We start from the raw sequence: 13,794 nt of genomic DNA on the forward strand, positions 1-13,794 counted from the left end.
AGCTGTATAAGGAAGCAAGGAAGCTAATCTATGTTCATACTTTTCAAATCTATTATACTTTTTCAGATACACATATTTTATCATACACTATATAAGCTTTTAAAGTGTGTATTAATGTTTCAGTTTAAATTCAGATTTCCAAACAGTCACTAAATTGGTATGTAACTAGCTCACAAAACTAGGGGGGGTGTTGGGAAAATTCAGGGGGGGGGGGGTAGGGAAATCACTGCTGGAGAGAGCCTTCTCTCAGTGTGCTGTTTCTAATGCTTCTTCCTTGGCACTGGGGATGGAGAATGGTGCTGATGCTGTGCTTTGCAGGGAAGCCAAAGTGCTTGGTGCTGATTTGGATCATCTCAGCTCCGAGGCCAGTCTGAGGTCTGCCTCTATGAGTAAGGCCTTCAGACTAATGTGTCTATCTTTTTAAATGTGCGGTCTGAAGGTCTTGAAGATCTTGCACTTCTCCTTAATGTGAGTTTCCCTGAGACACTTTAGACTGCTAGAATGCAGGTCACTCACTGGCATGGGCTTGCCACAGGAGGCACACAGTTTGAAGCCCGCGGACTGGGGAATGCCCAGGCCCTGGGATGAAAGTCCGTCAATGATGGGACCACTATTCACACTATATACACTAACACTAACTAAGAACCATATACACTAAGTGCAAAAACTATATATTATAAAGTCCAAGGGAAAGAAGCCTTGCAAGAGCAAGAGGGATCATTCTAAGCAACCATCATAGGCAGTAAGAAGGAACTGAAAGAGTGCAGAGCTGGTGACACCCCTTATACTGGCGCATATGCATGTGACTCCAGGGGGCACTAGAGCCAGTCCTACAAATACTCCTAAGGGAAAAATCTCCGGCAACTGTGCACACGGCACGCACACACCCTTAGCATGAAATGGACACAAGCAAGCACTCGAAGAAGAGTATCTAGTAGACTGCTCTCTATTATTAAGCAATATTTCCTGAACTGCCACTGAGCAGCTCCTCTCTCTGTTTGATCTGACTACTCAGTCACATCATGAGGTACAGACTGTTTGGATCTGGGTGCAACATAGGCCTAGGATGCTGGTACAGTAGGCCTTGAAGAATAGACAGAAATGACATGGAGTTTGAATCGAGAAACTGTAAAGATCAGAGATCCAGCACTGTCTTGACCAAGATAGCATTATGAGAATTATCTTGGCGTGGTCTTGTTTTACTCTGACAATAATCTGTAGGATAAGCAGAATGGGGGTAATGCATACATAAAGCTCAGTCCCCATGCTGAGAGAAAGGTTTGGGTTAGCAAACCTGGACTCTGGCCCACTCAGAACAGAACTGATGGCACTTCTTGTCTTTTGTTGTGAATAGGTCAACTGCTGAAATACCCCAGATCTGAAAGTTGGTTCTGAGCATACTATTCTTCAGGGACCACTTGTGATTTTGGGAAAATCTCCTGCTGAGGGATTGGCCAACTGATTCTGGGAACTTGGTAAGTGTGTGGCAATAGGAGCAACACCTTCTTTGATGCAAAAGTCCCATAGATTTATCACCTCTTGACAAAGCTGATCAGATCATGCTGTCTCCGTCTGTTTAGGTAGTACATTGTGGCTGTATATTTGGTCAGCTTCTAGATCAACAAGCTTTTTACATGAGGCAGAAAAGCACAGCAAGCCCTCTGAATCGTGCAGAATTCGTGGACACAGATGGATCAGGAGTCAATTCTCCATATTAATAACTCTTAGGTTTGCAACTCTTCTAGATAAGCACCTCGCCCTATCAGGAGGGAAGCATCAGTAACAACTGAAGGGAGCAAGAAAAGGGTACACCCTTGCATGTGTTCTTCTGACCCATCCACCACTCTGCAGACTATAGGGCTGCAGGAAGAACCTGTACCAGTGTTCTAAGAGATGTTTTTTCAGTCGACTAATTTCAGCCACAATTGAAGGATGCACAGGTGAAGCAAAGCATGTTGGGTCACACAAGTACTTGTGGCCATATGGCCTAATAGCCTTAGTCATGGTTAGATTGTGATCGTGGGGTCTGACTTAAGAGAAAAGCCATCAAATTTGCAGAATGGAGTAGGGCCCCTGTGACACTAGCAGACCAGGCCAAGGTCCCCATGTCTCAATTGAACACTGACCATTACATAGCTGGACTCAGTCTGGCTCATGTACGTGTTATTAATTTAATACGTGTTTTAACAATACTAAGTATGTGTTTGGTATTCAGAGTTTATTGAATGCTTGTGAGTAGCTATGTGCATCAATCTCACTTATAACATCTATATCCTATACTGTAAAGGTAATATTTGAGCAGTTGTACTCTGAGTGGGGAAATCACCAGACAGGAGAGATATCTGTCCCCAAACACTGTGGGGGAAATGGCAGAAAGATCACTGACTACTGTATTGCTGTCCTTGAAAGAGAAGTCATATGCGTTGTTTCCCAGTAATTGACTGAAGATGAGCTGGCTGTGTCGAGCTGGGAGTTAAAGGGCCTCCTTCTTGAAAAATCATGCCTTGGTTGGTATAATGGCTCTTTGTAATACTGACATTGGTAATGTTGCTTTGGGTGTCAGTACTGACACCTTTTGGAGGCTGGGGCACAGACCACTAATGAATGAAGAGTAGCAGAAGAGTCTTTACATGAATGTAAATTCTCATCAATTTTGTCCGAAAAAACAAAAATAGATGATCAAATGGGGAGGTCCTCTATAGTTTGCTGGATATAGAAAGCAGTGCCCGAGTTCTGTAACCACGAGGCTTGCCTCATTGTTATTGCAAAAGTTATCATTCTAGAAGAAGCTGCAGTCATAGCAAGCACAGACGGGAATGACATCTTGCTGACCATGCAATCTTCTTCAGGAAAGCCTTAAAATACTCCTTGCATCTTCTGGTAGTTTCTCAGTAAACTTAGACATTGTATCCCAGTTTACAAAGTCATATTTAGCTAACAGTACCTGTTGGTTCACTATATACATTTGGACAGGAGGTGGAATAAATTTCTCCCCCAAATAAATCAAGTCTCTTGGGTTCTTTTTCCTTGGGAATTCATTTAAAATCTCCCCTGACACGATCTTTCACTGGTGCACCCATAACTATTCGAGTTTTGGGCAGGGTGGGGAATAAAAGCACTTGAAGCCTTGTATCTTAATAAGGCATTGTTTGTACGCGTAGCTGTAGGAACTAAGGAAGCTAATGTGGGCAGCAAGGTCTTTGCCAGCTCTAGAAGAGACTCATTCATTGGATGGGCTACCCTTCCAGGGGCAGCCATCTGTAGAATATTGAAAAGCTTGTGACTGTTCTCTTGCACAAGCTCCGCTTGTATGCCCAAAGCTGCAACCATTCTTCTAGCAACTCCTGAAAGTTGGATCAGAGAAGATGAGTCCAAGAGTCATTGAATCAATGGGCAAAGAGGAAGACAGGTTAACAAGAACTGATAGATCCTCCTGTGGTGGAGAAGATCCCCCTCAGGCAATATTTCTTCTCGTAGTACAGAATGCTGAGGGGAAACAAGGTCTCTGCAATGCTTCCAACCTAGATGGCTCTGGAAACTGCTCTGCTGGATGCTTGGCAACCTTCCCCTAAACTGGGCCACTGATATAGATCGGGGGGGGGGGGGAGGCGGGGAAATCACAAAGCACCCCAAGGGGTCAAAAAAGGCCACTGAGGGTGAGCAAAAAGACATGGGCAGCCAGTAAGTACTAGGCCTTGAGGATTGATCTCTGATGAATGATTGGTCCCACTCTCAGAACCAATGCAGCCCTTCAGAGGCTGCCTAGACAACTTGCTAGACTCACTGCTCCTAGAAGGGGATGGTAAGTTACCAGTATATTCTGACAGACTCCGAAGAGCCATCTGAGTAGTCAGTGGTCATTGGAGATGCAAAGACTGATGGGGCCACTAGGCAACCTGACTTATTTGTGGCCCATTATAAAGAGACCAACATTGGCACGTAAGTAAGGTAGTCTATACTGCAGTGGCACCCTGAAATGGCGAAGGTATGGCATCATGAATCCGTGCCGAGAAAGACCTTGTAGTTGGTGCCACAATATCAACTGTAAATCAGTACTCAACTCTGATGATCATTCTGGTATCAGGGCTGAAGAATGTACGGTGCTGACATGCTGTTTACCAATGCCAAAAAGGGTACAAACATGCCGAGTCCCTGCTATATTTATTAGCTTGTACAGACACTGATACTGCTAACAGTCTCTGCATAGGAGCTGAGAATTCAGATGGGCCTGATATAACAAAAGCAATGCCAGTGCAATAGATTCCTGCTTCACAGGAGAGCCTGGGATGGAGAGGCATAACAAATCCTTTGCTGCCTCATAAACTTGCAAGGTTGTCAGTACTGAAACAGCATCCACTGGTACCAGACTTAATGGCTGTCCTGCTGACGATACCGGAGTTGATGGCATAGTATAGATATCCATGGTATCAGGGAGACATGGGTCAACGGCCCAGCTCCACCATGAGTACCTAAAGAGTCCCCGTGATGTTCTGAGTCCTTTTTTGAATAGGGTATTTCTTCAACTTCAAGGGGCTCTGATCTCTGTCATGTCCCCTCTTTTGGGTAAGCCCCAGAGATGAAAGCTAATCCTTCTTTCTCCGTGGAGAAGATTCTCAAGTCCAGAGATCTGTCAGAGACAACCACAGCAGCAGTCTGCACAAGGGTGGCAGCGTGTTCACTTAAGGGCCTTGGGGCTGAAGCAGTCCTTATCACATGCTCCATGAGGCACTGAACAGGCACGGGTCTCTGGAAATCTGCATTCTTTTCTTGAGCAAATGGCAGATATTGCACCCCTCCTAATGTGTCCCTTGCCAAGGCACAAAAGGGGGCATGTATGGTGATCACTATTTGGGATCACTGGGCGGGCACACAAGTGGAATGTGCAATCATTCAAAGAAGAACTTTTAGTGAGCAGCAGCAGTTTCCACATGCACATAGTGCACAGCAGGCTACTGAGGGGTAGATTTACATCCCAGCTTGCCACAACTAAGCGTTCATTGAGAGAAGCCCTGAAAGGTGGATAATGGGAAAGGGAAGGGATTTTAAGTCAGTGTTAAGCATTTTGGGTTTTCTTCTAACATTTATATTACTCATTGTCTAAACACATAGTTGAGGGGAAAAACCATCTTTGAAGGGGTAGACACGTTAAATCTTTAATAAATAAGGCACAAGAAAAATCATAATATACACTTGAAATCTTCAAGTCTTCCAGCAAAACCACAGAAGACCAAACTTGGTGTTGCTTTCTGATGTATACAGAAAGGAATAAGACAGGTGAAACATTCCCGCCCCCCATCCACACATTTTTTCCCCCTTAGGACAGTTCACTTTAAAAAAAAAATGGTAAGAAAACTGCAGTTTAACTTACCAACAGAGGATTGTACGATCCATAAGCACCAAAAGTATCCTCATTTCTCTGATACAGAGATCGTGACATTAGTCTTTCCAGCATGGATATATTTAATCCATAAGCCACTGCAAGTGTAGATTTTATTACTGGTCCTAATTGCATTGGATCTCCAGCAAGCACTATCTGCAGAAGCAGTAAAAACCCTCTTCTGTATTAGAATTAACACAAAGTTAGATGAATACTTTTTTTTTTCTAAACAGAGGTAAAAAAAAAATCAATTGGCTGTTACAATACTGTAGACATTCTAACACTATTCAGTGGGTGGAGGGAAGATGCAAAGTAATGATTAACTTGATGGCTGACTTTATTGCACAAAATCTACAAGGTTTTTATTCTTTTAAAGAAAAAATATGATACAAACAGTTATTTGCACCTGAAAAAACAACCACCGATTACCTGCCTTTTTTGTAACTGTTGTTCTTTGAGATGTGTTGCTCATGTCCATTCTATTCTAGATGTGCACGTGCCCATGTATGTGGTCATTGGAGAGTTTTGCTTTAGAGGTATCTGTAGGGCCAGCTGTGGCACCCCTTTGAGTGCCATGCTGGGTATATCAGACGCCACTGGCCCTACGCCCTGTTTCTTCTTGCCGACAACTCCAACAGAGGGGCAGGAGGGTGGGTAATGGAATGGACATGAGCAACACGTCTCTAAGAAAAGTTAGGAAAAACGTGGATAACTTTTCTTCTTCTAGTGCTTGCTTATATCGATTCCATTCTAGATGACTCACAAGCAGTATCAATAGAGATGGGCTCAGAGTTCATGGACTTGTAGCTTGCGTCATCTCGAGCTTGCTGGGTAAACACAAAATGAAACGTGAACGTATGGACAACCAGGTAGCGGCCCTACAGATCTCTTGGATTGCTACCTGTGCCAGGAAAGCCACTGACGACGCTTGTGTCCTAGTCAAGTGTGCCATCCCGATCACAGGTGAAGGCACTTTTGCCAGCTCATAGCAGTAGCGGATGCTGGCCGTGATCCAGGATGAAGTTTTCTGAGCAGAAACTGGGCTACCTTTCATTCTGTCTGCCACCGTAACGAACAACTGTGTTGACTTATGGAACAGCCTTGTTCTATCTATGTAGAAGGCCAGGGCCCTCCAGACATCCAGGGTGTGTAGTCTGCTCTCATCTGATGCATGAGGCTTTGGAAAGAAGGGTATAGCCCCGAGTTATTATGTCCAGCACCCAGCGGTCTGAGGTGACCCACACCCCGGCCGATGGTAGGGAGGAAGATGAAGGAAAGGACAAGGGAATTGACTGGGGTGTTGCTCTTGAGCCCACCTTCAAAATGAGTGCTTCTGGTCTGCAGGATGCTTCGCTGGGCCGGGCTGTGCGGTTGAGTGGCAAGAGGAAGGGCGGCGATGATAAAACTTGTGTGTGTCTATCCCTTCTCCTAGCAGACCCTGACGAGGCTGCCAAGGCCTAGACAGCAGGGGGTGGCCAGAACTGCTTCCATACAGACTGCAGTGTATGCATGCCCAGCGAGTGATGGGTGGCCCAAGTGTCTTTCAACCCATGCAGCCTTGCATCTGTTTGTTCAGAGAAGAAACCATTCCCATTGAATGTGCGGTCCTGGATCGAGGTCTGCATATTGTGGGAAAAGGCTGTGGTCTGAAGCCAGGAGATGCACCTCATAACCATCACCGTTGCGACCAGCCTAGTCACCATGTCTGCCGCCTCCCACACCATTTGGAGAGAGCACCTAACCACTACGGTGCCTTCCTTCACCAGGGTGCCCAATTCTTAGGCCAAACTCTGCAGGAGGGACTCCTTGAACTCATGGAGGGAGTCCCATAAAAGTAAAATTGTATCTGCCCAAGAGGACCTGATGGTTTGCCACCCGGAACTGAAGGCTTGCAGTGGAATACGTTTTTCTTCCCAAAAGGTCCAGTCTTTTGGCCTCTTTATTTTTGGGAGTAGAGCTGGTGTCCCCTTGCCTGTCTTTTTCGTTGGCTGCAGAGACAACCAGCGAGCCCGGAGGTGGGTGGGTATGGGTATAAAGATACTCTGGCCAAGACAAAGTACTTCTTTTTGGCCCTTTTAGAGGTGGGAGGGATGGAATATGGGGTTTGCCATGGCAATTTTGAGGACCCCCATCATGCCCTGGTAGTGCAATATGGCCAGGGTAGAAGCTGAGAAGACTTTGAACAAGGTGTCTGCCTGCTCAACCATCTCTTCCACCTCTAGGCCTAACTTCTCAGCCATCCATCGAAGTAGGGCATGGTGTTCTTTAAAGTCGTCAAGCGGGTCCTCAAGTATCCCGTGACCGCCTGGTCTAGGGATAAGATGACTGTACCACTAGGGGAAGTTTAGGGGTGGGTGCAGCCTCCTGTACCCAATCCTCTAAGTGCGGCTCATGCACTGAGTCCAGTGCCGCTGGTACTGCCAACTGTTGCTCCGAGGCAGTGGCAGACGACTGGTGCAAAGGGGGCATCGTCATGACCGACATGCCCCACATACTCCAATAAGACTACTGCGCTGGCCACTGGCCGTGCTGCCAAGGTGGTGCCATCGATGCTGAGACAGCCTCGGGAGCCCAACTGAGCTGGTGGATTCTGGGCCAGAAGAGTCCCCTTCTGGTGACCACTGTGGGCCATTGATGCCCATATGCCTGCTGACTGTCGCTAGAGATCAGTGCCTGAAGTGAGAGGATCAGTGTTGGTATCAAGGGGACCGGAGTTGTGACAAGGAGCGCTCCCATGGGGCTGGAAACTGAGATCTGCGCCGAGAGGGCGACTGGCAGGAAGACAAATAGTGCCGGCAATACGGAGCCTAGCACCTCTCCTTAGGCAATCCATGTTGAGATGGCAGGGACTGCGATTGTGGTGCCAGAGACTGAGGGCGAACCCCAGAGGATCTGAGCTGCGACTCCGGAGATCTGTGGCACGGAGGAGAGCACTGCCTTGTCTCAGGGGATTGGTGGTGCTCCATTGCCCCCTAAGGGGTCTTAGTGGCTGGCTTGCCCTCATGGGGAGCCTTTGCCATTTCCTGCAGTGATGGAGGAGGCCTCTGCTCTTTCGGTGCCCGGGGAGCTTGGGAAGATGTCGATGCTGCCACGAGACTGGGTCCCCTACCACTCCCAGGAGTCAGTGGTGGATCCTTTAAGGGGTAAGTTCAGTGCTGGGGGTGCGCGGCGCACCGAAGGTGAGGTGCTAGGTGAGTCTTGGCAGGATGGCTCAGAAGCTGGACAAAGGGAAGCCTCCATGAGGAGAGCCCCAAATGAATATCCTGCTTTTTCTGAGTCCTATGTCGAAATTTTTTACAAATATGACATTTTTCCTTCACATGCGATTCCCCCAAGCACTTGAGGCAGCTGCTGTGGGGGTCACTTACAGGGATAGGCCTGTAACAGTCCGCGCAGGGCTTAAACCCCGGAGACCGGGGCACGCCCCGCCTGGGGCGAAGTCCCCGCTGGGACTCTAACTTCTAACAACTACTTAATACTAACTACTATAACAAACTATTTACAAGGCCCTAAAGCTCGAGGTCAAAAGAGATGAAACTGCTAGCCCTTGCTATGCAAGGAAAGGCACTCCACCTAACCACCATGGGTGGTAAGAAGGAACTGAGAGGGCATAGGACCAGCGGTGCCTGAAATACCGATGCATGAGCGTGGCACTCAAGGGGGCACCAGAGCTGGCTGTATGGACACCGCTAAGGCAACATCTCTGACGACCGCGCACGTGGGTGCATGCATACCTAGAATGGAATCACCATGAGCAAGCACTCGAAGAACAAATATATTTTAGCAAGATAGTATTTATTATGAAAAAGTACTCAAAACTATTACTTAAGAGTAGAAAATACTGAAAATTAGAGCATATGTTTAAAACTTAACTTCAGATTAAGTGGCAACATGTATTTACAACATAATACAATACAATACACTATTAACAAGCTCTAATACAAGTTCCCAGAATTGCATGATCATTTCCTGGAAATAGCAACTTATCCCATCACTAGCCATGAAGTGACTGAGTTAGAAAATACGAGGTTGTTACTGGAAGTGAAAAAACCAAGCCTAAAACCCTTTTTAAAAAAAAACATACATACACTAATACATACCTGTCCATTAACTTCTGAAATCAACCCCAGTGGAATCAAGCATTCTGGTTCACTTGCCTGTCCTGCTTCATCCACAAATACGTGTGTGAAATGCCCAAGCCTAGAATTAAATAAAATCGCTTCAGATAGCTGTTTTAGGGTTAGTATATTCTGCCACCCTGTGGTCGACCTGGCCAAATAATTCTGAAAAAAAAACTACAAGGATCAAGTCTGTGTGCAATATGCAGTCACATCTTCAACATGAAAGGTATTTCAACACATGAAAGCTTTAAAATATTGCCAGGGAGAAAGCAAAAACCTAGTAAACCTAGCCCTCATTTGTGACATGTCACATATTTTGAAAGATATATATCAGAAACATTCCCTATCTTTTTCTTTAACTTGGTCAGAATAGAAGATTTAAGTTGACATAGAAATCACACCTTTCCTCACCCTCCCTTTGCATCCCCGACCCATATAAGCTGGAGAATGCCATTAGTTTAGACCTAACATTTTCTGTGTTGTATTCCAGCACAGCAATGATAGTAATTCTTAAGCTAACTATGGTTGCAGGTGTTGTGTTGTGCAGGTAGCAGCAAGAACAGAGAGACACATATGGTTTCAAGGGAGCTAAGTGCTTTAGCAGCAATAATCGAAAAATGACTCAGTCAGCATTATAATAATAATAATAATAGGAGATATACCAATCTCCTAGAACTGGAAGGGACCTTGAAAGGTCATTGAGTCCAGCCCCCTGCCTTCACTAGCAGACCAATTTTTCCCCAGATCCCTAAGTGGCCTCTTCAAGGATTGAACTCACAACCCTGGGTTTAGCAGGCCAATGCTCAAACCACTGAGCTTTCCCTCTGCCTCTATTACTTGTGATGATGTTGTGAAGGCCAAGACTATAACAGGGTTAATAAAAGAACTAGATAAATTCATGGAGGATAGGACCATCAATGGCTATTAGCCAGGATGGGCAGGGATGGTATCTCTAGCTTTTGTTTGCCAGAAGGTGGGAATGAGCGACAGGAAATGGATCACTTGATGATTACATGTTCTGTTCATTCCCTCTTGGGCACCTGGCATTGGCCACTGTTGGAAGACAGGATACCGGGCTAGATAGACCTTTGGTCCAACCCAGTGTGGCCTTTCTTATGTTCTTACTTCCAAGTGCAGCATGCCCTACAGTGTTAACTCCTAAAATGCTTTCAATTACAGTTGGTCCTTGGCAATACACATAACTGCCAGGGAATCACAATTGTGCCAAACAGTCTCTTCACTTTGATGGGATTTTGATCTTTAAACTACGTATTTTGAAAATAATGTCATTTGGGATAATTTTGTAGTTCAACTATGCTGAAAGGGCTAACTAAAATTTAATATGGCTGTAAGCTTAAGCTGGGAATGCAATGTTTTACTACTACTTGTTAACAGTTGTCCTGTTTAAACAGATTAAACTACTTTGCAGAGTACCCCCAAATATTGATTTCATAGCCCCAAGTGTCCATATCTATTAATGACATGCATCCACAGTACCTTACTCCTATTTGATAAAACATTCCTGCACTGCTACAGGTGGTAATTATTATCCTGAACCGTGATGCTTTCCAAATATCTTCACCATCTTTGCAGTAAAGTTTTACTGTATCACTGATTGTCTGCAAACACAAGACACTTATCTACTACAGGTATTTGTTATAAAATCGCCATACACCAAGTTCATGAAGTGTAAGTTCTAGAGGCTACCTTGAAGTTCAAAACCACTAAATACTTTATGCACAAAAATATTTTATTTTAGAAGCTTTACTTTAAGTATTTCTTGGACCCAGCAGTGCACTTTGAGGTGAGTTTTTCCTGAATTTGCCCAAACAAGGAGGAGGAGTGCAAAATAAACTGCTTTATTTTTACTACAAAAAAGAAAACTATTTTCTTTATTCTTAGTTTTGTGAGATCAAATTTGAACATACGTACAACCAGGACACAGCACAAACAGAAACTGTCAAAAAGGGCTGTGAAGATAGTCCATATCTCCCTTTGTAAATAAATTTAGACTTCATTAGTTTGGGAAAAAATAAGGGCTTGTCTATATGATGGTGTAATGTGTTCTTTTGGGGGTGTGATTTCTAAAGTGCACTAATATGTAGTGCATTAATTGGTCTGTGTAGACCCTGCTGGTATGCACTAAAGGTTCCCTCGTGAGCACTACATTAAAGCACACTAGGGAACCTTTTATGCATACCAGCAGGGTCTACGTGGACCAATTAATGCTCAATATGTTAGTGCCCTTCAGAAATAATACCCTCAAAGAGCACATTGCCCCTTCATGTAAGGACAAGCCCTAAAAGGAAATGTACATAAAATAATGACCATCAAAGAAAAAGATCAATTGCTCTGTGACACAACACAAGAATGCAACATTAAAGGGTTAAAAAAAAAAAAAGTAAAGCCAACTTAAGGCAAAATGAAAAAACACACAAACAGCGCCAACAATTTTTTTTTTTTAAAAATGCAATGAATAATTGACCAGTGGAAAATTCCTGCTGCATATTATTTGACCAAATAAACTTTGTAAAATTAAAAAGAAGAATTCATACAGAAAAAACCCATCAGCAGCATCACTATTTAGGACAAAGATGACAAGGGATGTCATTGCTTCTGTTTCAGGGCATGGCGAGGTGCAGGATTTTAGGCATCCAATACAAGTCATACCTCAGACCAGGATACCCACTACTGCAGATAGACCATTCAGTCTGTTCTGGTATGGATGTTCTTGTGTTACGAATGTAACCCAAGAGATTATTAAAATAAGTCAATAGATGTGTATGTTACTGTGACACTCTCAGGAAGCGAATTAAGATTTATTGGGGCCCTGGGCCCAAAGAACATTTGGGCCCCTCACATCTGCCCCCCACCCCAAGGCCCCGCCCCCTGGCCTAGCTGGAAGCTGGGCCATGGTAAGAGCTGCCCAAGGTACCAGGGCCACTGTGGGGAACCCTGGACCCTCCACCTGCCCTGGGTGGTGCACCCTGGGGGGCAGGGACGTGGGCTAGGGGCTGTTCTCACCCCCGACACCCAGGGGAAGTGGAGGGCCCAGGGCTCCACACAGCTTTCTGGGTGGCTCTTATCTCAGCCTAGGGCAGTGGTCCCCAAACTGTGGTGCACAGCCCCCTAGGGGGGCAGAGAGGAACATATGTGGGGGCCGTGGCAGGGCCCAAATCAGCCTCCGGGGGTGGGTGAGGAGAGACCGCCGCCCAGCCACACCTCTGGCCCCCAGTTCCTGCAAGGGGAGGGAGTGGCTGGGGGGATGGAGGCCTGACTGAAAAAGCTTGGGGACCCCAGCCTAAGGTGACCATACATCCCATTTTGGCCCCAGATGTCCTGACTTTTTTGGCAAAACTGTTTGGCAAGCGCAAATGGGACAAATGCCCAGTTTTGCCAAAAAGGGGCTTGGAGAGGTGGTGAGCAACGGGGCTCGGGCCAGCCCTGCACAGGGCAAGAGGGGGACTTAGGCTACTGGTTTGGACCAGCTCAGTAGGCAGGAGAAAGGCCTGGAACAGCTCTGTGTGGGATGGGGGATGGAGGGGTATATGCTCACCCTACCCCAGGCTCCATCTTCCGGCCTGCCCAGGGCCTCAAGGGGAAGAGGAGCAGGGCGGAGGGACCCTGGGGGGCAGTGTTCCCTCTAGTTTTTCCCACGTAGGTGCAGGATGACACATCACTTCCATATTGGTGCACGTAACAAAATTCAGGTGGCGGGGGTAGGGCCAAAGGGTTTGGAGTGTGCGAGGGAGTTCAGAGCTGGGTCAAAAGGTGGAGGTAGAGTGGAGGTGCAGGTTCTGGGGATGAGTTCTGGGAATGAGGGGCTCAGGGCTGGGTCAGAGGGTTGGCGTATGGGGAGGTGTGGGCTCTGGCTTAGGATGCAGGCTCTGGGGTGGGGCCAGGGATGAGGTGTTTGGGGTGCAGGCTGCCCCAGGGCTATAGCAGAGAGAGAGGAATCCCCCCAGTTTTCACGCCCCGCAGCAGCACCTGGGATGGGGGGGGGGGGAGAAGAGGTGCCTCTTTCCCTGTCGCGGCAGTTCCGGGTCGGGCTGGGTTGGGACTGGGGAGGGACACCTCTGCCCCAGCCATGGCAGGTCCGGGGCTGGGGGAAAGGCACTTCCCCCCTGCCGCAGCCTGAGTGCCTGAGGAACTTAGGGGTAGTGGAGGAAGAAGAGGGGGAGGAGCAGCAGGAGGTGGATCCAGAGTTCCTAGCGCTCCTACAGGGAGCACAAAATGGCCAGAGTCCTTGGGCAAGGGCCTTGTGGACAATCTGCCACTGGACACACTATCTCAGAG

The 13,794-nt window shown here is 46.5% G+C and overlaps 1 protein-coding gene across 8 annotated transcripts in view; it reads right to left on the bottom strand.

The window, feature by feature from the left end:
• Nucleotides 1-13,794, bottom strand: part of MOV10L1 (Mov10 like RISC complex RNA helicase 1) — a 91,191-nt gene that overhangs the window by 32,615 nt on the left and 44,782 nt on the right. For 7 of the 8 annotated variants that reach the window (XM_039512514.1, XM_039512535.1, XM_039512504.1 and 4 more), the window contains 3 exons: nucleotides 10,996-11,117; nucleotides 9,478-9,577; nucleotides 5,369-5,533 (listed from right to left, as the gene is read on the bottom strand). In XM_039512514.1, coding sequence (XP_039368448.1) covers nucleotides 5,369-5,533; nucleotides 9,478-9,577; nucleotides 10,996-11,117 — 387 coding nt within the window. The remainder of the gene's footprint in view (nucleotides 1-5,368; nucleotides 5,534-9,477; nucleotides 9,578-10,995; nucleotides 11,118-13,794) is intronic. The other variant, XM_039512524.1, reaches the window with a different exon arrangement.

The sequence above is a fragment of the Mauremys reevesii genome, linkage group 1, assembly GCF_016161935.1.
Source record: "Mauremys reevesii isolate NIE-2019 linkage group 1, ASM1616193v1, whole genome shotgun sequence".
In the NCBI taxonomy this organism is placed as follows: domain Eukaryota; kingdom Metazoa; phylum Chordata; order Testudines; family Geoemydidae; genus Mauremys; species Mauremys reevesii.